Raw genomic sequence first — 22299 nt, 5'->3', positions numbered from 1 at the left:
ACCAAATAACGCGCTCGAGGCTGTCGCAGGGATGGTGAGGGAGTTCGACGACGTGATCACCAAGCACCGTGTCTTGTTATTCACTGTCCTCGCGTGCAAAGCTATCCTTTGTTCTAGTTCTGATATTATTATCTCTCATGTGCACGAGGTACAGCACTGCCCGCTTGACAACCATTTCAACTCGCCGCCACTGACCAACAGCAACACCCTTTTAGCAGTGTTCTTCCGGAGGCGACAATATGTCTATCACTCCGTTGAATGCCTTGCGGGTCTCGAAACATCAAATCCCCGCTTACGAAGGTATCCCAAACACCTCCATACAAGGCAAGCCCCTCATGATATACCACGGTGTCTTTGCAGACCCCAATCCTTCAACTATCGAATCTCACCTCAAATCCGTCGGGGTCGTCTCTCCACAATGGAGATACACCATGTTCAGCGAAACGCACTTTCACTCAACCACTCATGAAGTTCTCAGCATTGCTTCGGGGTCAGCAAAGTGCTGCTTTGGAGGTGAGAAGAATGAAGGCCGAGTGGAACCCGTTCTTGAGCAAGGTGATGTCGTAGTCGTCCCTGCTGGCGTCGGTCATCGGTTACTCGAGGATTATGGCGGCTTCCAAATGGTTGGCTCTTATGAGAAGGGCAGGACATGGGATATGTGTTACGGGAAGCCTGGGGAGGAGGAGCAGGTCAAGCAGATCGGAAGCTTGGGATGGTTCAAGCGCGACCCGGTCTACGGCGACGAAGGCCCAAGTCTGAAAGTATGAGGATGTTGCCAAAGCTGTATTGTCGAGAAAGACTAAAAGTATATGTCGAGCCTTTAATGATGCTGGGCAGTCCTCCGCTGGCATAAATCATGCCATGGGAAGACTCGGCACAAAACAGGTTTAAATTTTGTTCGTAGAAGTCCGGGTCGTAAACTCGTTTCACTTCGTGTCGATTCGTTCTACCAGCCTGTATGGCGATCAGTCAAATATATGCAGAGTGGTCCGGATGGTTAAACTTACCTCAAGACGCTAACAGAAAATGTCATTAACCATGCAGTAAGTGACACCAACAACACACCGCTCAGGGCCTCTGCTCTGTCGCAGATACTCTCGAATCTGCCTGCCGTCCTTAGAGAATCGCCAGTCTTGCAGGCACCTTCATCCACTGTCAAGGATTCGAAACTTAGACTCAAGTTTGCGGACTGGAACACAATGAAGAACAAATCCAACAGCATCAGTCGGACTTTTGCTCTTGCGGGTCGTAGTCCCAGAGGTTTCGAAAAGTATTCGTCGTAGGTGATATAGATGGTGTAGACAATGGCGATTGCGTCCACTATCACCGCCATCAAGCCCGAAGGGTCTCGATAATAGTCGGTGGCTGTCGGCCCCACGCGTTGCGCACACTCGGCAGTGCGCCGGTCTGGTGCTTGTTTGATGCACTTCGTGATCTTGCCGGTTTCATGGTAGATTGAAGCCCCCAGGCCCAGAGCGACGATGGCAAAAGATAGCACTGTCAGCCGGAAGGCAAGAGGAATAAATGGATTTCGCAGGATGTAGAACTGGGCGCGTTTATACCACACTTGTCTCTTCCTGCGAAAGGCACGATAACGGCTACTGCCATCCTCGACGTCGTCGTCGTCGTGGTCCGCCAGCCATGTTTTTGAATAGTCGGTAAAGTTCTGGTTCAGCCAGTCCGGGTCCACCTTTTCACTGTTGAAGTTCTCTCGGGGGTAGGCACTGGGCTGGGCAAACGACATCCATCTTGAAGTTCGCGGCGCTCTCGCCTTGCCAGATGGTGTAGAGTAGTCCTCCTCGTGAGACTGCCTGCTAGATATAAGAGGCCGCCTGGCTGTGGACACGCTGTGGTGATGCTGCGCAACCAACGCTGCGTGTGGAGTGTCTGGGCTCTGGAACTGAGGGTCGCTCAAATCATCTTCATCCGCGTCTTTCACCCAAGCTGTCCGTAATTGTTAACTTTATTCAGCCGAGTCTGACGGAGTGAGGCAATGACCTACGAGGAATGGTTCGGACGGGAAGGGGAGACGTTGGTTTGGCTCGGACAGAATCTGATGGAGCGTGGAGTGCACTTGTTAAGCCCACTCGCGGAGGCCCTTTGACAACAACATGTCGATGCTTCCCTTGTAAGTTGATATTCTTCCGAGGCTGGGATTGCTGATGCAATGCCACGGTCTTAGTCGGGGATGTTGGTTCTCTTTCTTGCTCAATTGATGGCGGTGGAGGGACTTTGTTGCGGTCTGGCATTATCATTGCCGCCTTTTCAGGATCTCTTGACGGCGCCTGCCAGGGGAAGCCTCCTTCAGCAGCCATGTTGTTGATCTGCTGGGGATCTGGAAGAGTCCTCAAATTTGGGATACTCCGTAACGAGGAGAGGTCAACGCCGGCGGGTGCGGAAGGGCATGTCGAGGATGTTTGGCAGCGCGAATGCGCTTTGTGATACTCGAGGTGGCCGTGTCAATGCCCCGTAAATAAATGCTCTGGTGTAGTCGCTCTGATAGCGTTAAATAATGAGGGCTCTGAGGCTTGTAAACACACAGAGAAATATCGGGCAATGCTGCGCCATATGCCACATGGGGAGTATGACCTGCCTTAGTAGCTGTTTTAGGAGTAGGTTGATCATTCATCACTGAGGGAACTTGGAGTAAGCTCACCTGGCGAATGGGGGCGTCAGTCTGCTGCAAATGGCTGCGGGAACGGGGGGGGGGGGTTTGGTAGTGCCTCCGTGGTGCCTAGGTCCCTGGGCAGCTCTAGGCGAATCAATGCATGAGATTCAGCCATGACGTTGGAGGACAGCTCTGGAGGCAACAAAACTACCATGGACTAATGCTTCATGACTGACTTGATTTCAAAATAGTCACTTTGATGTACATACCTGCACAAAAGGCCAGATTGCAGCTCCGATTCGCTGTGCGCACCTGTTCAGTCTTTGGCATCATCGAGGCAGGAAAATATTGATTGTTGGGCGCTCATCTTTCAGACCTACTGGTGCGGTTCGCTCATTTTGTATTCGCAGCCTGCCGTCTCGACCATGATTTCATCGAAACTACCCTGAACGACGCAAACCGGTCGCAGTCTCTGTCTCCTTGCCCCCGAGTCTGCAGTCGTCGCGGCTATGCGAATCTTCCTCTTGCCTCTTACAACGCGACAGGCACTCGTCTTCTGTCAACGCGGCGTCCAAAAGCCGAACGCCAACCCGACCATCATCGATCGATTGACGGCAAAGGCCGCCGAGACATGGGCCAAGTGGGAAGCAGCAGATAGGGGATGGAGAAAAACAGTCGTGTACTATGGCAATCAAGGCCTGCAGCGCATACCTTACCAGGAATGGGGATTGAAGAGCTTTCCTCCTTCCAACCCCAAACTGCAGGCCGAGCAGATTGCACGAGGCAAGAAATTCGATGTCATCTACCCTGGTAATGTGATGCACAAAGACGATGTGCCAAAAGTTCTGGCAAGGCTGGCGAGGGAAAGAAAACAACTGCATTGGAATCGCTTCATTGGAAGCATGGTCGCCATGCCAATCTGCATACCATTTGCTCTGGTACCTGTGTATGGTTTTGCCCCGGCTAATCCACGTCTATGGGTGCGTCGATGACTGAACTGCAACTAGAATACCCAATTTTCCCTTTTTCTATGCTGCATACCGGTGTTGGTCCCATTGGAAAGGTAAGTGGCAGTACACCTGAGCAAGCCGCCTCTCGCTGACAGGCCACCAGCTTTGAAAGGTTCAGATCATTTGGATTTTATCCTGGATAATCGACTCTTCCGGCCCATATCACCTCCAGAGATTGAGGACCTGTATGAGCAGGTGGCACCCGATGCACCGGATTTCACGTTTGTCACGCGAAGCCAAGTCCTCGACGGCAGTGCACCACCCGAACAAATCATCCTCCCAGCAGACAGCCACAACCTGGTAGCCAAAGTGACAGGAGTGCCAGAGCTGAGTGGGGAGGTGGAGAGAGCAATATGGCAAATACAAAGACAGTTTAGGCGTGACAAACAACAACATGAAAAGCGGGCGCTATCGCAGCCTCAGAAAGACGCTGGAAGCACTGAGTCCAGAGCCAAAGGTCAATAACGAAGAATTGTTCGTGGGATGGGTTATGAGATGATGACGAAGGTAGATTCGGTAGCAAGTCGTCACGTTGTGCTGCCTTACTGTACATTACTGCATGCACCCCAAATGAGGGAATGCCAAGTTCGACGGTTGAATCAACTCTGTACACACAAGAAAGAGCTGTTTATAAGACCACGGGTAGTCTGTCTGACCTGGACTGCCTGCAATGTCACTCGTAGGAGCAGTGGTGGTGGTGGTGGTGGTGGTGGTGACGGTCTGCAGCGACGCCGATTTGCGGGCGCCTCATTGATCCTCGGCAGGCGGCAACGAACTTGGCTTCGCTTCCCCTTCAGAATGGCATCTGGCACCACATCCCAAATCATGGCCATCAAAATTCCAGCCTTTACCATCCCCTACGTTGGCGATCCTCTGTTCGGTGTACCTCTGCTGCTTGCAATACACTCCGCACTGCTCTGCCACCTTGTTTCGTTTGATCACTGACCTGCTGCTACCGGACTCCAGTAATACCGATCGAGTCAGTCACGACCAGTCTTCCACTACCAAGTCGGTGACCCCAAGAAGGCTCTCTCGACCCTGCACGCCGGTTCTGAGTCTACAAAATACCAGCGATCTGGAGTTTCACAAGACTTGTTCATAATATCTCCCGAATATGGCAGGAGCGGAGGCTGCTCATGCATTGCTGGCATCAACCGTCTGAGTTCCATCAGCCTCTTCTGCTTGCCCCTGTGCAACATCACCAAAGAACTGCGCCGACGACAACAGACACATCTGAGCCTACTATCTCGATCTGTATCTACCTACAATCACAGCATCATTCAATACCTTATCTCGTGCTTGCAGCTTGCCATGCTTCCCAACACCGAGGTCACAGCAGCTACTTCCTGGCCTCCAGCCCCGGGTGTCTACGTTGCGGCTCAACACTACAGCGACAAGCGACAGCTGGGAGTTCCAAAAGTCTATGTGCCTCCACCTGACCTCGAATACCGTGACGGAAGGCCCTCTTTCAAGGTTGATGTTGTTCCGTTTACCCAAATTTCTACACAGTATGGCAATCCGGATTTCCTCGCCGCGCTCGTCTCGAGTCACAAGCTGGATCTGACCCACTCGATGCTCATATGGCAATATGAGATGCGGAGAAGTGCCCAGTATATCCTCCCATTCCTGCTGCTGGGTCCAAGCAGCTCTGCTAAGGACCCTGATTTTGTCGAGCAGACAGGCATCACCCTTCTTGTTGCAGTCCGGTCTACCAGATCCTTGCTGACGAGACCGACCTTCCTTGATCCTGCAAGCTTTCCTTCGAGCGCAGGACGAGCGACCTTGACTTTGGATTTTGAACACCCAAACGATTTCATCCCCGTTGTCAAGTCAACTGTTCGAGCAATAAACGACCATCTCGAGTCTTCTTGCGTCAGGACCCCAATCCAAGATATCAGCGACATCTCCGGCAAGGTTCTCGTCTTCTGTGAGTCTGGAAATGACCGATCGCCGTTATTGGTAGCGGCATATCTGATGATTGTTTACGGCGTGGACGCAATTGTCGCCATTCATATTCTCCAGTCGCAGCGCTTCTGTATCAGTTTGTCAGACGAAATGAAGAACGTTTTGCTCGACTTGCAAGCGATCACCCGAGCTGAACGTCAAGTCTCCGGCCCAATATCAAGCACATCGATGCGCGGCAGCAACGCTGTGGCTCTGCCCACAACGCTCCGCAAGCGGAATTTGGACGCTTTCTACGACTCTGACGAGAACATGGAATGCAATTCTGAGTACACGCATGGTACTCATGTTAGAGAAGGGGTGGCCCCGTTTGTGGACCTCTTCGATTGACCATGATCGTCCTCTGACGAGACATTCGAACCCGTTGATCGGACATGGAATGCGAATCTACGTCTCACAACGCGGACTGGGGCAAATGCTGCATGTTCCAACGATTATCGCCGAGCTAACTGAGTATACCTCCAACCACCTTGGCCTCCAATCTGGCAATACTCATCTCCTACGGCCGCTCCTGGGCGAACTACAACCATAAGATGAAGTCGCTATGTTGCCGCTATCACTGTCATGCGAGCAAGCCGTGACCGGCATGCAGGGTGGAATAACTTCGCTCAACGGGAGCTTCGAGTTATGGAACATCGGCATGTTGTATGGAGGTTGGCATTGAGGAGGTAACTACTGCCAATAGGCAATTTACTGTCATTGCTCACTTCTTGTTGTGGCAGCAGTACGTCGCGCCCTCCTGTTTGGCAGCCTCCAGTGAGAAGGAACTGATTGAAGGCGCCTCCCTCACAGGCAAGCACTTCACCGGCAATTGCATCACTGTCCAGCTCTTCACATACTCAGTGGGGTCAGGTACAAGAGTCGACACCTATCCTTTAACCGCCCAAACTCATTTTGTCTTCCATCCTCTTTGTCTTGGGTAACCACCTTCACCCACTTGTTACCATCCACACTCCTTTATTGGGCCCAGATTGCTCACGTGCTCCTTCTCCTTATCGATCTCTCCTTCATAACATATGGAACTTATTGATATGCAGCCATGCAACTGAGAAAAAGTGTCACGGTGCCGACTCGTTTTGAAGATGAAGTGCACGTCGCACCTCAAAATCGCAATGGAACCAAGCCAGCTTATCCCATGTTGCTCAAAGCCCAGATTGTCCCTTTCAATCCAAACAATCCTCCAGCAGCCTTTCCTTCGCTTCCGCTGACCTCTATCAATACGTCTGCTGCGGGGAATTCAGACGAATCTAAAGAGTTGGTGAACGTTCAGGAAACGCTGAATTCACTTTCAAGTGAGGGCCCCCGTATCAGCTTGGCTGGCAGCAGTCCAGTTCAAAACAACAGTCCCCGAGCAGAGTGGCGAACAATTGAACCCATTACAACGCAGAATAATACCAGAATACCCGTCCGACCCGTGGTGGATGAGCCAATTGCTGCAGAGGTCTGTGGATCTCCTCCTAAACTCCAATCCTCAAAAGATTACATTGACTGATGCTTTACAGACCGATTGCAACCCCACATGGGACGTGCTTCCGCTTTCTTTGCAGTGCCACATCTACAAAGCCGTCTCAGCGAACTATCCTTCGAAATTAGTGCCGCAGCTTCTGGGACTGACGGAGCAGGAAGCGAGCCAAATTCAGAGAGCTGTGGGCATGCGGGCATTACATCCAGCTTCGGTTGCAGAAATATGGAACTACTGTGCTCATGCTAGCGTCGAACTTTCTGAAGCTCAGCAACCACCCTTGTCTATCGATGCGGATGTATTCAATGAATATGTCGACTACATGGTCTTCGCGAGCAACTATGAGTTAGCCTTTGAGTCCGAGGTCCGCGTGGCAAAAGACTTCTTGTCAAGTCGTGGTATTGCGAGAGAATTGCTCGGAACTTGGCTGCCAGATCCTTTAGATGCACAGTTTGGCGGACTCTTCAGACATGTCCCGGGCACAACGGCCAGACCGGGCCCGTCGAACGATCATCTCCATATCGATTCGGGATATTCGTCCTTCTCAGAACCTGACCAAACCCATGAAGCACAGCGCAGTGAAAAACGCTTAAGGCCTAGGCACGATTTGAATAACAAGAAGAAGGCGGCCGGAAAGCGAAGCACAATGCCCACGACTCCGGTCCATCCGATATATTCGATTAAACCACGCCCGACATCAGATCGTCCATTACTCCACTTGGATCCAAATTTGGTCGTGAGAATCTCGCCCCATCCCCTCTCTACCGTCACAAAGCCTGGTGAATTATCGAGTTCATCTGGAGCATCATTGTTTAACGCCCGAGATCTCAATGAGAAAACCCGAACAGGCGTCGCTCGAGCCGGTTCATATTCAATCACAGCGATCTTCGATAGTGCCACTTCTCCACACGTCCAACATGGCCAATTCGAAGTACAAGATGAATCTCTGGAAAATGCGGTTAGTCCGCGTGCTAGCTGCAGCTCCAGAGGCATATTGGCCAAACTACTTTCAAGGGCGAAAGAGCGCTCTCGGGATTTGCAGAGTGCTGACGCTTCTCAGCAGCTTACCACAAAGTATTCGGAAGCACATCCGCCGTTTGGGATTCTACCAGATCCTCAGCGTCTGATTCTCAAGATACAGAACAAGGACGGATTGGCCAGGATCTTGAGAAAGAATCCGCAACCTATGAGTTCGACACAACAAATGTCCGCTCCAAACCCCGGAAATACGACGGCAGTGTCTCTCAACGGGTTTGCGAATCCTGAGCGTTCATCAGTCATCTCTAGGTCATTCGGTACCAACATATCTGGATTCGGCCTGGGACCCACGGTGAAGGATGTGGAACGACCGCTGCATAGTGGCACACTCGGCGCCACCTTCACGAGGCCTGCAATCCGTCCTCCAGCCAAACCGCAACCACATCCTGGCTGTTCAGCGCCTGTGGCATCTGACAGCTCAAAGCGAAAGGCTTCCCAGTCAGATATCCGCCCAGATATAAGCAAGGTTCAACGAATGCTAATCGAAGCAGCACCCGTGACTCCTTCAAAAGGTACTTGGCAAGGGAAGAATTATGATATCGACCAACTTCATACCGAAGCAGAAAGATGTCGCGACCTTACCAAGGCGCATCTGGTGCCTTCAGATGAGACCGACTCTCACACTGAATCACAGCACATAATCTCCAGCATTGAATCGGCAGAAACAATCACAAGAACCACTGAGGGCGCTGTGCCTCTAGAGATTGTGAAGCCAAGGTCTCCGCTTTCGCCATCATATTCTCCGATTTCTGAAAATGAAGATCTGGAAGAGCTCCAGGCACGACTCCGCGGACCGATGAAGGATGGAATGAGGGGCAAGGTTCAATGGGACAACGTTTGTTCGCAATCGGACCTTGCTCTTGCCCTGAGCTCGTTGGCCAGCTTTGCAAAGGACAAGCAGGGGCAACGCGAAGATGGAACGGAGAGCATCGTCATCACCAATTCCGAGGGTGAAGAGGTTAAGCCGAACGGGAAGGGCAAAGGTGAAGACAGCTTGGAAAGCCGCAGCGCCGATTCTTCTCTGCCATCAGAGAAAATCCAGGGCGCTTCTCGGAACACTGTGAATGATCTAGCTAGCGGACAGGAATCTGTGGGAGTGGTCGGACAGACCTCTGGGCTTGTTCAGCACCAGCTGTCCACAAACGTTGAAGTGGATCGAGAAATGAAGGCGTCTTTGGACAAGACCACTAGCGAACAGGGACCCATGATGACTCCTCTCGAGGAGACAACGAAGGGAAAGACGGCCAATCCAACGAAACGTGGCTGCAAGAGAGGACCAAGGGGCCCATACAGGAAAACCCGAGAACGGCTTGCGAAGCTAGCTGAGGAAGCGAATGCCGGTACGGTCAAGGCACCCTGAAATAAGGTGAGAGACGACCACGAACCATACAGCTCATACCGGAACCCAGTAAATCGCACGGCCATGCTTCAAGCAACGACTGAAGGCTTTCGGAGCAGAAGACCAGAGCTATTACCCAGCATATTGATTCCCTCATTCGAAATTGAGCAATTCAGCATTTGTAATCCAACTGGGTGAGGCTGGTCCCAAAAGGAAATGAAGGGTGACAGAAATGTACCGAGTATTGATACCAACAACATAGAGCGACCAAAGGAGGGCTCAAAGCACAAATTGTGCGCGGAACAGGGAGTCAAGGAGTCTGGGGGATCGTTCATGCACTGGTTACTTCGAAACTGAAAGAGCTCCAAAGCCAAAAAACCTCGTCACCAAACGTGTTCAGATGTATTGACGGTGCGGCGACCACTTGTGCCACTGTAGCATGCAAACAGCAATACAAAAGTGCTTTCCAGGATAGGCTTTTTGTTCTTCGTTCCCTCTCCACGACAGCCGCGAAAACTGCCGTTGTGCATAGTATATTTTTGAATGTCGTTCCCGACGTGACGTACTGTAGGTGTCGTGGGAGCATCTGGGCACTCACTCTCTTTCATGCCGTTCAATACCCGGACTGTTCTCTCCTGGTGCTTCTATCGCCCTCGCCTCCACCTTCCGCACCTCCATTCCCATCCGCTCCATCATGACCGTTCGCCCTGCCGTCCTTTTCCTTGGCCTCTTTTATAGCCGCCTCGTCGCCTCTCAGCTTCTCAAAGTACGCCTTGATGGCCTCGGCGCTGACCGCCTGGCCGCTCTCCGCGTACGGCTTGAGGAACTCCTTCACCTTGTCGCGCAAGTGGTTGTAGACCATGACGCCCTCGATCGCGCGGACTCGGTCCATGTTTGACAGGGCGGCTTCGCCTCGCTCCAGGAGGGAAGCACGCGAGGATCGCGAGTGCCCGCCGCCGTTGTTGGCGTCCGAGGAGCCCTCGGATGATAGCGAGGGTTCATACGTGTCCTCTTCCTCCAGGAGTTGCGGGTGCGGGATCAGGTGCGGGTAGCATTGCGGGCAGTGGCACAGGTGGTCGCGGAAATCGGCGCGCAGGAAGAGCGAGAAGGTCCCCGTTGGAGGTGGGCTGGGAAGGAGGTCGTGCTTTTGTTTGGGGTTTGGGTCGGCTTCTGTCTTTGCAGGATTCGTTGCGGGGTGGTTGTTTGCGTCGTCGTTGTCGTTGGAGAGCGGTTCGGTAGAGGTGATCGGAAGAGCTGCTGCTGCTGCTGCTGGATCTGTTTCGTCTTCGTTCCTAACGCGCTTGGAAGGGCTAGGTGGCCCGGCTTCTATGTCGCCATCGGAGGCCTTACGCTTGAGGGAAACAGGGGCAGTTGATGTTGGTGTGGCCTTGGATTGCGCGGCTGGGTCAGCAGTGTTGTTCACTGTGCCTGTCTGGGCGCCATGTTTGAACACAGCGGGCAAGAAGCCGGGTGCGCCCGCGTATTTCTTGATCCAGGGATTGGACTCCACGCACTTGTAGCATATCATGGTATCGAAGTCATCTTCGTTTGGGAAGCCTGGCGGGACTGGGTGACTGGGTTCTTCCGCCTCTTTATCCTCTGTCTTCTGATCTTTCTCTGTTTCCTCTGACGTTTTTTGTTTCGAGTCGACTGACTTGTACCAATCTCTCGGTAAGCCCATCAGGCACTCTGGATGGTACCAGTCTTCTCCGCAACCACCACTATCAACCGTCCCTAATCCCAAACATTGAAACATCGTCCCCTTCTCCGTTTCTGCATCGTATTCCTCTCCGCACGCGCAAAATCGATTTTGAAAGTTGTGGTTGTAACGATTGCCCTTGTGTGGTTCCTGCGAATGTACTCCTCGATTTCCTGTTACGGGATCGGATCGCAAAGTGCAAGGCGAAGTCGACGGTAATCGGCTAGTGCCACAGTCGCAGACAAAATCGCGGCGGGAGAACAGCTCAACGAGGGTGTGTTCGCCGTGGCAGGAGATGGAGCAAGCGTAGCAGACACCTGCGGGCGTGTAGACTTGCGCCGCCGAAGCGGGTGGAGGGCTGCATGTCAGGCAGGCAAAGACGTTCTGGCGCAAGGGCCCCAGAATATTGGTACATTTGTCGAACTTCTGTGCATGACATTAGCGACCTGAGAGCATCTCCAAGTGGTTGGAAGGGCAAGAACCGTACATATGGAAGCACTTCTCGCGCATCAGCCTCGAGGGCGAGTTGTTGATCAATGAAACTGGAATGGTCAGTGTGAGCGAGAAACAATGACTTCTTGGACGGGCAACTAACTCGGATGCGGTTTGAGATTGCTTGATTTCTTCCATCTCAGATACAGTCTCCATTGTCGTGATTCAGAGTGGGAGAGAAAAGAAGAACGATGGAGCTGTCGATTCAAAAGGCCACAAACATCTGCGGGAGAGACTCGCAGGGAATCGGACTCGGGATGACCTCAATTCCCCACTTTGGAGAGATTTAGCGTGTTTTGTGGAACGCGTCTTCGCGCGTAAAGTGGTTTTAAGAACTGCGTCCCTCCTTACTCACTTCAACCCCTTCCATACTAGACTTCAACGGTTGGCCTCTACGAAGAATCGCAAAATCATGAGGTATGCAGATTCATAGAGTCTGAACCCTCTCTTCACTTCTATCAGGAATGCTGACTTTCCAAGTTCACCGCTTCGACCCAGCATGTCCGCGGCAAATAGAGGGCCAGGTAACGCCAGCAGACGGAAGAGGGCTCGCGACGAAGAGGACGAGATCATGTCTTCATCACCAGCCGGTAAGCTGAACGCTCGCTCTCCGAAGGTCGAAGAATCTAACTTGGGCAGCCCTCCCCTCTTCGCCGCCCATGCTTCCTACAAACGAGAATGATGATCTAGGGGATGATGAACTGCAAACGGAGGACGACCTCATTGGTGACATCGACGACGCCGACGAAATGGCTGAAGATGAAGATGGCATTGACCTCTTTGGAGACAATTTTATGAATGATGAACGCGAACGCCGCGACCAAGAGACATATCAAGGTCGAATGATCGATGATGAAGGCGATTACGACGAACTCGACCTAGCTTCCCGGCGTCAATTGGAAGCGCGCCTCAACAAGCGCGACCGTGAGCTCGCTCGGAGACGTCGCATGCCGGCAGCATTCATGCCGGACGACGACGACGACGCTGGGATCGACTTGACCAAGCAGCCGCGGAGACGCCGCCATCACTACGACGAGGATCAAGACGACATGGATCTTGATGAGAACATTATGGAGGAAGAACTCTCCTTGGAGACATTGCAAGATGTTAAGGCATCTAACATTACGGAATGGGTTACGCTCCCTTCAGTCATGAAGACCATTGCTCGCGAGTTCAAGTCATTTCTGACGGAGTACATCGATGCCAACGCCACGTCGGTGTACGGCACCCGCATTCGCACTTTGGGCGAGGTTAACTCAGAGTCGCTTGAAGTCTCGTACGATCATCTTGCTTCCACCAAAGCTATCCTGGCGTATTTCCTTGCCAATGCTCCGTCAGAGATGCTCAAGATCTTCGACAAAGCCGCCTTTGAGGTTGTCCGACTGCATTATCCAAACTATGAATTGATCCATCCGGAGATTCATGTCCGAATTTCAGATTTGCCAGTCCAATATACTTTGCGGCAACTCCGGCAGTCGCATCTTAATTGTCTTGTTCGGGTTTCTGGAGTGGTTACCAGACGAACTGGTGTCTTCCCACAGCTTCAGATGGTCAAATTTACATGTCAGAAGTGCGGTGTTACTCTTGGACCATTTGCCCAGGAATCAACATCAACCGAAGTCAAGTTAACCTTCTGCCAGAACTGTCAATCTCGGGGACCTTTCACGCTGAACAGCGAGAAGACCGTCTACCGGAACTATCAAAAGTTGACTTTGCAGGAGTCTCCCGGTACCGTACCAGCGGGCCGTTTACCACGACATCGAGAGGTCATTCTTCTTGCAGACTTGATCGACAAGGCGAAACCTGGTGAAGAGGTTGAAGTAACTGCGATTTATCGCAATAACTACAGTGGCCAACTGAATAACAAGAATGGCTTCCCTGTGTTTGCGACCATGCTCGAAGCCAACCACATCATCAAGACTCATGATCAGCTCGCTGGCTTCCGACTGACAGAGGAGGATGAACGACAGATCCGAGCTCTTTCAAAAGATGCTAACATCGTGGAAAAGATAGTCGATTCCATTGCCCCTTCAATTTATGGGCATCGGGATATCAAAACGGCAGTTGCACTATCTCTTTTCGGTGGTGTGAGCAAAGAGGCCCGGGGGAAACACAAGATCCGTGGTGATATCAATGTCCTACTGCTTGGTGACCCTGGCACGGCCAAGTCGCAAGTGTTGAAATATATCGAAAAGACCGCGCATCGAGCTGTCTTTGCTACAGGACAGGGTGCTTCCGCAGTAGGTTTGACTGCGTCTGTGCGCAAAGATCCCCTCACACAAGAATGGGGACTTGAAGGCGGTGCTCTAGTCCTGGCTGATCGAGGGACCTGCCTGATCGACGAATTCGACAAGATGAACGATGCCGATCGAACTTCTATTCACGAGGCCATGGAACAACAAACCATCTCAATCAGCAAGGCTGGGATTGTTACCACACTTCAGGCACGCTGTGCCATCGTCGCGGCAGCCAATCCGAGCGGAGGAAGATACAACAGCACCATTCCCTTCAGTCAAAACGTCGAACTCACGGAGCCGATCTTGTCTCGTTTCGACATTCTGTGCGTGGTCAGGGATACTGTTGACCCGGCTGAAGACGAGCGGCTTGCAAACTTTGTGGTCAACAGTCATGGACGAGCGCACCCGGCAAGGCTCGAGACCGATGCTGGAGATACTGCCGCCATGGAAACCGAACAGGAGAATGCAATCAACAACGGCGAACCACAACAAGAGGGAGCCATTCCGCAGGAGTTGCTCCGCAAGTATATCCTGTATGCTCGGGAAAAGTGCCGGCCGAAGCTTTATCAGATCGATCAGGATAAAGTGGCCAGGCTGTTCGCAGACATGCGAAGAGAATCCCTCGCAACGGGCGCGTATCCCATCACGGTGAGTCGCTAGGATGCAACTGTATGGCGGTATTTGACTGACTGACTCCCTTGCAGGTCCGTCACCTTGAAGCAATCATGAGAATTGCAGAAGCATTCTGCAAGATGAGACTATCTGATTTCTGCTCTTCGCAAGACATTGATCGTGCGATTGCAGTGACTGTCGACTCGTTTGTCGGCAGTCAAAAGCTTAGCTGCAAGAAGGCGCTTGCCAGAGCATTCGCGAAGTAGGTTACCAACTAAGTTGAGTTTGACATCTCGCTGACATGAGGTTGCAGATACACGTTGCGTCGCCCAGAGCGTCAGCGTACTCGCATGGCTGGAAGAGGTGCCAATTCGGTAGCAACGGTGGCAGCATGAGATGCTAAGATGCTGAGTGTTTTGATAATTGTGCTGGATTTCCACGAGTACAGGGTTGATGATCGTGTTATGACTAGGGAATAGCAAAGTTGCATTATAACAGAGAAATACCCGTAACATTGACCGTTTCGATTGAAGCACAATTGCTGCGTACTATTTGATTTCTCCTGACCGAGTAACATGCTAATCCCACAGTGGACAGGAGGCAGGCAACACGCAGGCAACAGGGTGCAAGCGGTGATGAACAGTTTAGTAATTGAGATCTTAGCGCCGATTAACGCGTACTCGAACGCGTATAGTGGATCGCGAAAGGGCGTGTCTTTCCACTTTTCCGTGACGACACCACATTCTTCCAGCAAGGGGCCAGCCGTGGCGGGCTCAGATCGAGGCACTGGAATACACCCTGAGCTGAACCGGCCGACGAGTCGAGGCCTCCTTTTCTCTTAAGATCTCGTGTTAACGTCTATGGAGACCAAAACCCTCTGTTCAATCACCGCTATTGCCGTCGTTTGCTGAGAGTTATTGCGCAGGAGACCTTCAATTGGATAATAGTGCCTTCGGTTCTCCCTTCACTACCCTCATCTAGAATACAGCGATCGTTATGGCAACAAGTTCTGCGACCTCAGAGCCAACGACACCAGCTATGTCTTCCGGTAAAAGCACCCCGCCGTCTTCGCCACTCAATGGCAGTCTCTCAGAGGCCAAGGCAGAGGCCGACGGAGACAAGAAAGAGCAAGATGCAGATAAAATGAACGTGGATGCTGATGATGGCGAGGAGATGGACTACAAGTCACGGGCACTCACGAATCTCCTCAAGACGAGCTCAGTCTTCGTTGCGATTATGGCAGACAAGATGAAGCAGGAGCAGAAGCGTAATCAAGAGCAAGCTCGACGGGCTGCTGCGAAACAGAAGCATGAAGCCGCCAAAACTGCTGAGTCGAAAGGGCCTACAAGAAAGTCTGCAAGAACACATGCTCAAGATGAGCACCCGACAGGAGCGCAGGGGAAAGACGAGAAGAAGGCCACTCGGGGGCGAGGACGACAGCCTAATAAGGGTAATGTTGGGAGGAGAAACATAACCGATTACTTCGGTTCGGAGGCTATTGAGGCTTCCAAAGAGGGTCCAACAGTCCAAGAAGCCCTTGCAGAGGCCGCCGATGAATATGAAGGCGAGGGACTTGGGACCCAGGATCTTGTCGCGACTGAGCAACCCTCTCTAGTCACTGGTGGAAAGATGAAGCACTACCAACTTGAAGGCCTAGAGTGGTTGAAATCGCTTTGGATGAACGGTCTCTCTGGCATCTTGGCGGACGAGATGGGCCTGGGAAAGACGTTGCAAGCCATCTCATTGATTGCATTCTTCAAAGAGAACAATATCTCCGGGCCCTTCTTGATCGCCGCTCCTCTAAGTACCGTGCGCAACTGGGTTGAAGAGTTCAAACATTGGACTCCGAGTATCAACACGATACTCTACCATGGAAGCAAGGATGAGCGCGAGGCGATGAGGCGGAAAAAGATGAGGATGCAAGATCAATTCAAGTACGAGTTTCCGATCGTCGTCACCAGCTACGAAATTTGCATGAATGATCGGAAATTTCTGGCAACCTATCAATGGAAATATATCATTGTGGACGAGGGCCATCGCCTGAAGAACATGAACTGCAAACTGATCAAAGAGTTGATGACATACAACTCTGCCAATCGACTTCTGATCACAGGCACACCTCTCCAGAACAACATCGCGGAACTTTGGTCACTCCTGCACTTCTTGCTGCCCGAAGTGTTCAATGACCTTGACAGTTTTGAGCGGTGGTTCGACTTCTCGAGTGTGCTGGAAGGCAAGAAGGAAGCTGACGAGAAGACGTTGAGCCGCAGGAATAATCTCGTGTCGACAATGCATGCCATTCTGAAGCCGTTCCTACTTCGAAGGGTCAAAGCGGACGTTGAGTCGGACCTTCCCAAGAAACGGGAGTATATTCTGTATGCACCTCTGACCTCTGAACAGAAGGAATTGTACCGGGAAATCTTAGCAGGCACGAGCAGATCATATTTGGAAGAGAAGGCTGCCGAACGCATTGAGGCCAGAAGCCGGACTGCTTCTCTCAAGCGGAAAGCGACTGCCAGCGGGCGCGGGACGCCCGCGAAGAGCTGGAAACCAAGCCGAGACTCAACGCCAGCTTCTGTTGCTTCTACTGGCTCGATCCGGCGGGGACGCAAATCGGCACGCACAAGCTATCGAGATGTAACGGACCAGGAATTCAATGCTCGCCTTCGTCGAATTGAACAAGGTGAAGAAGATGTCAACCTGGACCGCGCGTCTCCATCGCCAGCCTCACAGAACGTCTCGTCCGAGGAAGCAGAAGAGCTCGAGAGAGCCCAGACATTCAAACTTGCAAAAAAGGAGATCGCCTCCAAGAAGCTGCAGAATCCTTTGATGCAAGCCCGTCTCGCGTGCAACAGTCCGCACAATTTCTACTGGCCCTGGAAACCAAGTACAGCAGCCGAAGAGCGATCAGGCAACTACCCACACGTTGATGAAAGTCTAGTCACGGCCTCGGGCAAGATTCTCGTGCTCGACACACTTCTTCCCCGACTCTTCAAATTAGGACATAAAGTTCTCATCTTCAGCCAATTCAAAACTACACTGGATATCTTGGAAACGTACGCGGTTGAACTGCGCGGTTGGAAGGCGTGCCGCATTGACGGCTCGGTTGCCCAAGAAGAGCGCTACGAGCAGATCACCAAATTCAACACGGACAAGTCTTACAATTTGTTCCTCTTGACGACACGAGCTGGCGGGCAAGGGATCAATTTGACTGCAGCAGATACTGTGATTCTATTCGACTCAGACTGGAACCCGCAGCAGGACTTGCAGGCCATGGATCGCGCACATCGTATCGGTCAGACGAAACCCGTCATTGTGTACCGTCTCGCGACCAGGGGAACGGTAGAGGAGACACTGCTGCTCAAGGCAGATACGAAGAGGAAACTGGAGAAACTGGTCATTCAAAAGGGTAAATTCAAATCTCTTCTTTCGTCCGGCGTCGATACGGATGACATTAGAGGCGCGCTTGTCAACGACGACTTTGAGAAGTATGATGTCCCGCATCTAGAGGAAGACGAGAACAATGGGCAAGAAAAGCACAAAAAGAGGAGATCGATCCTGAGCGAAGAGGAGCTGAAGATTTTGACGGATCGGAGCAACGAAGCTTATGAGCGGGCCGCGAAGGGATTGGATATGGGAGGTGAAGGAAGTGCGTTCCAAGTTGCTGAAACCAAAAGGGGAGGAACAACGACAGATGTCCTTGACGATTTGACGGTCAGGAGCAAGCCACGATGAGCGTGCCACTTGGATGTGAACTTGGAATGGTCGTTCTGGATATGTCGCCTGGGACGGATGGAACGGGATAGGATGTGTGGGATTTCTACGGAGTATCTATTGAGTACTTGCAGAGAGGATCCTGTCCCAGCCTGACACGTGATCAGTGATAATATCAGGCTGCGTTGAGCACGTGATTCCGGGGGTGGAGCGCCGACGGATAAAAAACTGTTCCACCTCGTGGATTGTAACTGAGATGAGACCGGCGATCGATAGCAAAGATCGATCAAATCAATCTTCGATGACAGCACGCCCTCGTTCTGGATTAGGCTTCTGATCCTAGAGGTCAAATGACCCTTCCAATGCTCAAATGGACCTTCCACCCTGGGTCTGGGTTGTCCGCGCGGTGTCTCGGCGCGTTCAGCCCCTTGTGCGTTCTGCCACCCTCTCTTGAAAACTCCCAATTGGAGATTATGCACCGCGAATGTGAAGAGCACCGTGGAGCATTACCACGAAGAGCCCCGTCGCGAACGGTAAGGATGATTATGGACGGAACTGGTGGGCAGCCGAAATGTGCCTGATATCAAAGACCCATCTCCGCAATTCAGCCGGGCGGAAGAACTCATTTGAGAAACTCCGTGGCTGATCAGGCAACGGTTTTGTACTGCATAGCCACGCCACGCGGTAGGAGTCTATAACCTTCTCTTTTAGCTTGGATCTGGCGGGCAACCCCAGCACATTCTTCAAAGCTACAAGGTCTGAAGATTGACTCGTGCCTCGCGCGTGAAGCCCAGACGCATTGAGATAGCCAGCCTGAGGAATCCCAACCATGTTACTCTCCAAGGACGACACTCTGCATTATACCTACGATTCCGAACGTGTCCAGATCGAAGCGTGGGGCCCCAATGCCCTTCGGGTTCGTGCCACCAAGTTTCATACTCTTCCGTCGGAGAACTGGGCTTTGACTGTCACGCCTCCAAAGACCGATGTGTCGATTTCTATGCACGACGGACATGCATCAATCAGCAATGGCAATGTTTGTGCCACAATATCTTCACGCGGCAAGATCACCATCAAGAATGCCAAGGGCGAGCTGTTACTGGAAGAATACCAGCGCAACCGTTCCGATGTGGAGGACCCAAAATGCAGCGCCTTGATGATCGAGGCACGTGAGTTCAAGCCCATACTGGGCGGGGACTACCATTTGACCTACCGTCTGGAATCCATTGATCGGAACGAGAAGATCTATGGCATGGGCCAGTACCAGCATCCATTTCTCGACCTCAAAGGGCTTGACCTTGAGATGGCCCAGCGCAATTCTCAAGCGAGCGTTCCCTTCATGCTCTCGAACCTCGGGTATGGCATGCTTTGGAACAACCCAGCCGTCGGCAGAGCTGTCTTGGGGAAGAACACGATGAGCTTCGAGGCCTATTCCACGAGGATACTGGATTATTGGGTTGTGGCTTGTGACACTCCCACCCAAATTGTCGAAGCTTATGCGGATATCACGGGCAAGGTGCCAATGATGCCAGAATACGGACTAGGCTTCTGGCAATGCAAGTTAAGATATCAGACTCAGGAAGAGCTCCTGGATGTTGCACGAGAGTATCGAAAACGCGATTTGCCTCTTGATGTCATTGTGGTGGACTTCTTTCATTGTAGGTCGGCACGCGCGAATTTCATGGTCATGAGACGCCTTCCCAAAGGTAACTGACGCGACACAACAGGGCCAAAGCAAGGAGAATGGAAGTTCGACCCGACGTACTGGAAAGACCCCGGTGAGTCTGCCATGCGAAGACTGCTGTCAACGTGGAAGGAGTCAGCGACAGAGTCAGCGCCTGAATTCCATTTCCCCCCTCCTCCTTCAGCCATCAAACTGCAATTCGACTCTTTCTCACCTCACTCTGCCCCCGAAAAGGGCCCTATTATCAAGGTGGAAGAATACAGCTCTGACGAAACCTCGTGAAACATGGCGTTACAGACGACATGATCAAGGAGCTTCAGTCGATGAACATTGAGCTCCTCGTATCCATCTGGCCCACCGTCGACAAGCGATCCGAGAACTACGACCATATGCTGGAAAACGGACTTCTGATACGGCAAGACCGAGGGCTGCGGATCTCAATGGACTTTCAAGGCGAGACGGTCCACGCCGATTTCACGAACCCGGCGACGAGAGAGTTTGTCTGGAACACAGTCAAGAAGAATTACTACGACAAGGGTGTGAAGCTCTTCTGGCTTGACGAAGCAGAGCCGGAGTACAGTGCCTATGATTTTGATGTTTATCGGTACCATAGCGGAAGTGTGTTGAGCACAGGAAACGCGTATCCAGTGGAATATGCCAAGGCGTTCTATGAAGGAATGGTGAAGGATGGCAAACAGAAGGATGTCTGCAATCTCATCCGTTGTGCTTGGGCCGGAAGTCAGAGGTTTGGGACGTTGCTGTGGAGTGGTGATATTGCGAGCAGCTGGGAGAGTTTTCGAGACCAGTTCGCGGCTGGTCTAAATGTTGGGATCGCCGGCATCCCATGGTGGACTACGGACATTGGCAAGTCGATTCTGTGACCTCTGCACCGTACGCTGTGCTGACTCCAGCTAGGTGGCTTCCATGGAGGCAATCCTAAGCACCCTGAATTTCGTGAGCTCTGCACTCGGTGGTTTCAGTACGGTGAGTGCATCAAGAAAGAGAACATCCTACGTTGCCGTCCATGCTCCCATAGTGCTGATTACGATTCTGCAAACACCAGGCTGCTTCTGTCCCGTCTTCCGCCTCCATGGTGATCGTGAACCCAAACAGCCTCAACACGGCACCACGGGCGGTGCAACCTGCCTCTCTGGTGCCCCGAATGAAATCTGGTGCTACGGCGAAGAGTGTTACCAGATCATGAAAAAATACCTTTTCCTGCGCGAGAGACTCCGTCCGTATATCCGCGACCTCATGGCCCAAGCGCACCATAAGGGCACACCGGTGATTAGGACACTGTTCCTGGAGTTTCCTGACGATAAAGAGTGCTGGGACGTAGAGGACCAATATATGTTTGGACAGAAGTATCTCGTGGCTCCGGTCATGTACCCGGGCTTGACAAGGAGGAATGTGTATTTGCCCATAGCGGCCAAGTGGAAGAGGTTTGACGATGGAGAGGCTAAAGATGTGCAGATCTTTGAAGGTGGAAGGAGGGTGGAAGTGGAGTGTCCGCTGGCTGTGATGCCGGTTTTTGAGAGGGTATGAAAAGTGAGCAATTTCGCCGCCGAGGCGGATACAAAATGCAGTCCGGTCCGATTTAGCTGCTGATGACAGTCATTTTACTTCGAAGGATCTATCTTGTACATGGATATAATGCAGCTCTTATAATGGTCTGGCTACATAGTCTAACCAGAGCTCACCATTTACGACAAACATGTGTAGGAGACGCAAGGCTGAACACCCAAACGGGGGATCCGCAGATCTTGCAACAAGATCCGAGCCCACGTATTCCCCAAGACTGACTTGCAGCGAAAAGGGCTGGGGATGAGAAAGGGCTTGAGCTCGCGCAGTTGTCTGGACTGTGACATTGTGCCCTTTGGCCTGTTGTTTCTAGATCTTTTGTCTTGGATTCGTGGGGAGGGATAGACTTGGGAAGGTACTGTCGAGAGGTGATCCGGGAAGAGATCGAGTCTCTCTCGAGGGGGAATCTCCTTGACTTTTGATGGAGGTTCCTCCAGCAGCCCATGGCGTGAATTGCCACTGTCCAGTCTCTGAGACGTGTAGTCTGTTCGTTGATGTGTTTGTTTCCGTGTTCAGCTTGAGACACCCGCGGCTGCGTAAGCTGAAGCTGACGGTGTAGTTCCATATGGCATCATCTTCTTTGAAGATATGTTCTGAGCCATTGGGGGGCGTTGCTGTTGACGGCATCGTTCGATATAGTCCCTCTTCTTCAACTGGGCGAGGCGATGCACAAGAAAATCAGGCTGCAGCTTGCCTATTCCCCCTAACCCTGCAAGGCAACAGCGCTATACTCTTTTTGGCGTAATGAGCCTTATGCGGCGCAGACGCTTCAGCTGCTCGTTCAAAAGGCTGAAGCAACCCCCCAATTCTAGAAAAAACAACTTCTCCTCGAGATACATTCGGCCAGGAATACCTGTTGAT

At 52.0% G+C, this 22299-nt stretch overlaps 9 protein-coding genes across 10 annotated transcripts; 7 read left to right on the top strand and 2 right to left on the bottom strand.

The window, feature by feature from the left end:
• The first annotated feature begins 52 nt into the window (after positions 1-52).
• Positions 53-897, top strand: PV07_10407 (uncharacterized protein). Its single transcript, XM_016397732.1, has 2 exons — positions 53-148; positions 219-897. Exon 2 carries the CDS (start codon positions 240-242, stop codon positions 765-767), a length of 528 nt encoding a protein of 175 aa, XP_016244923.1. The 5' UTR covers positions 53-148; positions 219-239; the 3' UTR covers positions 768-897.
• Positions 57-2590, bottom strand: PV07_10406 (uncharacterized protein). The gene is made up of 3 exons (XM_016397731.1): positions 2003-2590; positions 1008-1944; positions 57-954 (listed from the first exon to the last, which is right to left on the bottom strand). Exons 1-3 carry the CDS (start codon positions 2313-2315, stop codon positions 927-929), a joined length of 1278 nt encoding a protein of 425 aa, XP_016244922.1. The 5' UTR covers positions 2316-2590; the 3' UTR covers positions 57-926.
• Positions 2591-2795: 205 nt separating this feature from the next.
• Positions 2796-4305, top strand: PV07_10405. Of its 2 annotated transcripts, XM_016397730.1 has the most exons (4): positions 2796-2962; positions 3019-3554; positions 3616-3671; positions 3722-4305. In XM_016397730.1, exons 2-4 carry the CDS (start codon positions 3118-3120, stop codon positions 4081-4083), a joined length of 855 nt encoding a protein of 284 aa, XP_016244921.1. In that variant the 5' UTR covers positions 2796-2962; positions 3019-3117; the 3' UTR covers positions 4084-4305. The 2 variants fall into 2 exon arrangements, with proteins under 2 accessions (XP_016244921.1, XP_016244920.1); XM_016397729.1 differs by having other exon boundaries at positions 2796-3554.
• A 624-nt stretch (positions 4306-4929) lies between these two features.
• On the top strand, positions 4930-5910 carry PV07_10404 (uncharacterized protein; the record flags this gene model as incomplete). The annotated part of the gene is made up of 1 exon (XM_016397728.1): positions 4930-5910. One exon carries the CDS (start codon positions 4930-4932, stop codon positions 5908-5910), a length of 981 nt encoding a protein of 326 aa, XP_016244919.1.
• Positions 5911-6619: 709 nt separating this feature from the next.
• PV07_10403 (uncharacterized protein) lies at positions 6620-9440 on the top strand (the record flags this gene model as incomplete). Its single annotated transcript, XM_016397727.1, has 2 exons — positions 6620-7021; positions 7083-9440. 2 exons carry the CDS (start codon positions 6620-6622, stop codon positions 9438-9440), a joined length of 2760 nt encoding a protein of 919 aa, XP_016244918.1.
• Positions 9441-9801: 361 nt separating this feature from the next.
• PV07_10402 (uncharacterized protein) lies at positions 9802-11810 on the bottom strand. The gene is made up of 3 exons (XM_016397726.1): positions 11714-11810; positions 11606-11660; positions 9802-11544 (listed from the first exon to the last, which is right to left on the bottom strand). Exons 1-3 carry the CDS (start codon positions 11764-11766, stop codon positions 10033-10035), a joined length of 1620 nt encoding a protein of 539 aa, XP_016244917.1. The 5' UTR covers positions 11767-11810; the 3' UTR covers positions 9802-10032.
• Positions 11811-11981: 171 nt separating this feature from the next.
• Positions 11982-14984, top strand: PV07_10401 (uncharacterized protein). Its single transcript, XM_016397725.1, has 5 exons — positions 11982-12027; positions 12091-12200; positions 12250-14495; positions 14552-14721; positions 14773-14984. Exons 1-5 carry the CDS (start codon positions 12023-12025, stop codon positions 14852-14854), a joined length of 2613 nt encoding a protein of 870 aa, XP_016244916.1. The 5' UTR covers positions 11982-12022; the 3' UTR covers positions 14855-14984.
• A 236-nt stretch (positions 14985-15220) lies between these two features.
• Positions 15221-18641, top strand: PV07_10400 (uncharacterized protein). Its single transcript, XM_016397724.1, has one exon. It carries the CDS (start codon positions 15456-15458, stop codon positions 18192-18194), a length of 2739 nt encoding a protein of 912 aa, XP_016244915.1. The 5' UTR covers positions 15221-15455; the 3' UTR covers positions 18195-18641.
• A 264-nt stretch (positions 18642-18905) lies between these two features.
• On the top strand, positions 18906-21506 carry PV07_10399 (uncharacterized protein). Its single transcript, XM_016397723.1, has 5 exons — positions 18906-19831; positions 19901-19951; positions 20155-20721; positions 20773-20841; positions 20921-21506. The coding sequence occupies exons 1-5, from the start codon at positions 19003-19005 to the stop codon at positions 21400-21402; spliced, it is 1998 nt and encodes a 665-aa protein (XP_016244914.1). The 5' UTR covers positions 18906-19002; the 3' UTR covers positions 21403-21506.
• The last annotated feature ends 793 nt before the right edge of the window (positions 21507-22299 follow it).

This window comes from Cladophialophora immunda (genome assembly GCF_000835495.1).
Source record: "Cladophialophora immunda strain CBS 83496 unplaced genomic scaffold supercont1.6, whole genome shotgun sequence".
Lineage (NCBI taxonomy): Eukaryota > Fungi > Ascomycota > Eurotiomycetes > Chaetothyriales > Herpotrichiellaceae > Cladophialophora > Cladophialophora immunda.
The sequence above is the reverse complement of the archived record's forward strand: the minus strand, read 5'-3'. Positions and strand labels throughout refer to the sequence as shown.

Excerpts from the sequence above, each read along its gene's own strand:
- PV07_10400 (XM_016397724.1), top strand. The coding sequence starts at position 15,456 with ATGGCAACAAGTTCTGCGACCTCAGAGCCAACGACACCAGCTATGTCT.
- PV07_10407 (XM_016397732.1), top strand. The coding sequence starts at position 240 with ATGTCTATCACTCCGTTGAATGCCTTGCGGGTCTCGAAACATCAAATC.
- PV07_10406 (XM_016397731.1), bottom strand. The coding sequence starts at position 2,315 with ATGGCTGCTGAAGGAGGCTTCCCCTGGCAGGCGCCGTCAAGAGATCCT. Across the intron at positions 1,945-2,002 it reads TCCCGTCCGAACCATTCCTC|CTTGGGTGAAAGACGCGGAT; the intron begins GTAGGTCATTGC and ends AATTACGGACAG. Across the intron at positions 955-1,007 it reads TTTTCTGTTAGCGTCTTGAG|GCTGGTAGAACGAATCGACA; the intron begins GTAAGTTTAACC and ends ATCGCCATACAG.
- PV07_10399 (XM_016397723.1), top strand. The coding sequence starts at position 19,003 with ATGTTACTCTCCAAGGACGACACTCTGCATTATACCTACGATTCCGAA. Across the intron at positions 19,832-19,900 it reads TGTGGTGGACTTCTTTCATT|GGCCAAAGCAAGGAGAATGG; the intron begins GTAGGTCGGCAC and ends GCGACACAACAG. Across the intron at positions 20,722-20,772 it reads ATGGTGGACTACGGACATTG|GTGGCTTCCATGGAGGCAAT; the intron begins GCAAGTCGATTC and ends GACTCCAGCTAG.
- PV07_10405 (XM_016397730.1), top strand. The coding sequence starts at position 3,118 with ATGCGAATCTTCCTCTTGCCTCTTACAACGCGACAGGCACTCGTCTTC. Across the intron at positions 3,555-3,615 it reads CCATTTGCTCTGGTACCTGT|AATACCCAATTTTCCCTTTT; the intron begins GTATGGTTTTGC and ends AACTGCAACTAG. Across the intron at positions 3,672-3,721 it reads GTGTTGGTCCCATTGGAAAG|CTTTGAAAGGTTCAGATCAT; the intron begins GTAAGTGGCAGT and ends ACAGGCCACCAG.
- PV07_10401 (XM_016397725.1), top strand. Across the intron at positions 12,201-12,249 it reads CATGTCTTCATCACCAGCCG|CCCTCCCCTCTTCGCCGCCC; the intron begins GTAAGCTGAACG and ends TAACTTGGGCAG. Across the intron at positions 14,722-14,772 it reads CTTGCCAGAGCATTCGCGAA|ATACACGTTGCGTCGCCCAG; the intron begins GTAGGTTACCAA and ends ATGAGGTTGCAG.
- PV07_10402 (XM_016397726.1), bottom strand. The coding sequence starts at position 11,766 with ATGGAGACTGTATCTGAGATGGAAGAAATCAAGCAATCTCAAACCGCA. Across the intron at positions 11,661-11,713 it reads CAATCTCAAACCGCATCCGA|TTTCATTGATCAACAACTCG; the intron begins GTTAGTTGCCCG and ends TGACCATTCCAG. Across the intron at positions 11,545-11,605 it reads CGCGAGAAGTGCTTCCATAT|AAGTTCGACAAATGTACCAA; the intron begins GTACGGTTCTTG and ends TGTCATGCACAG.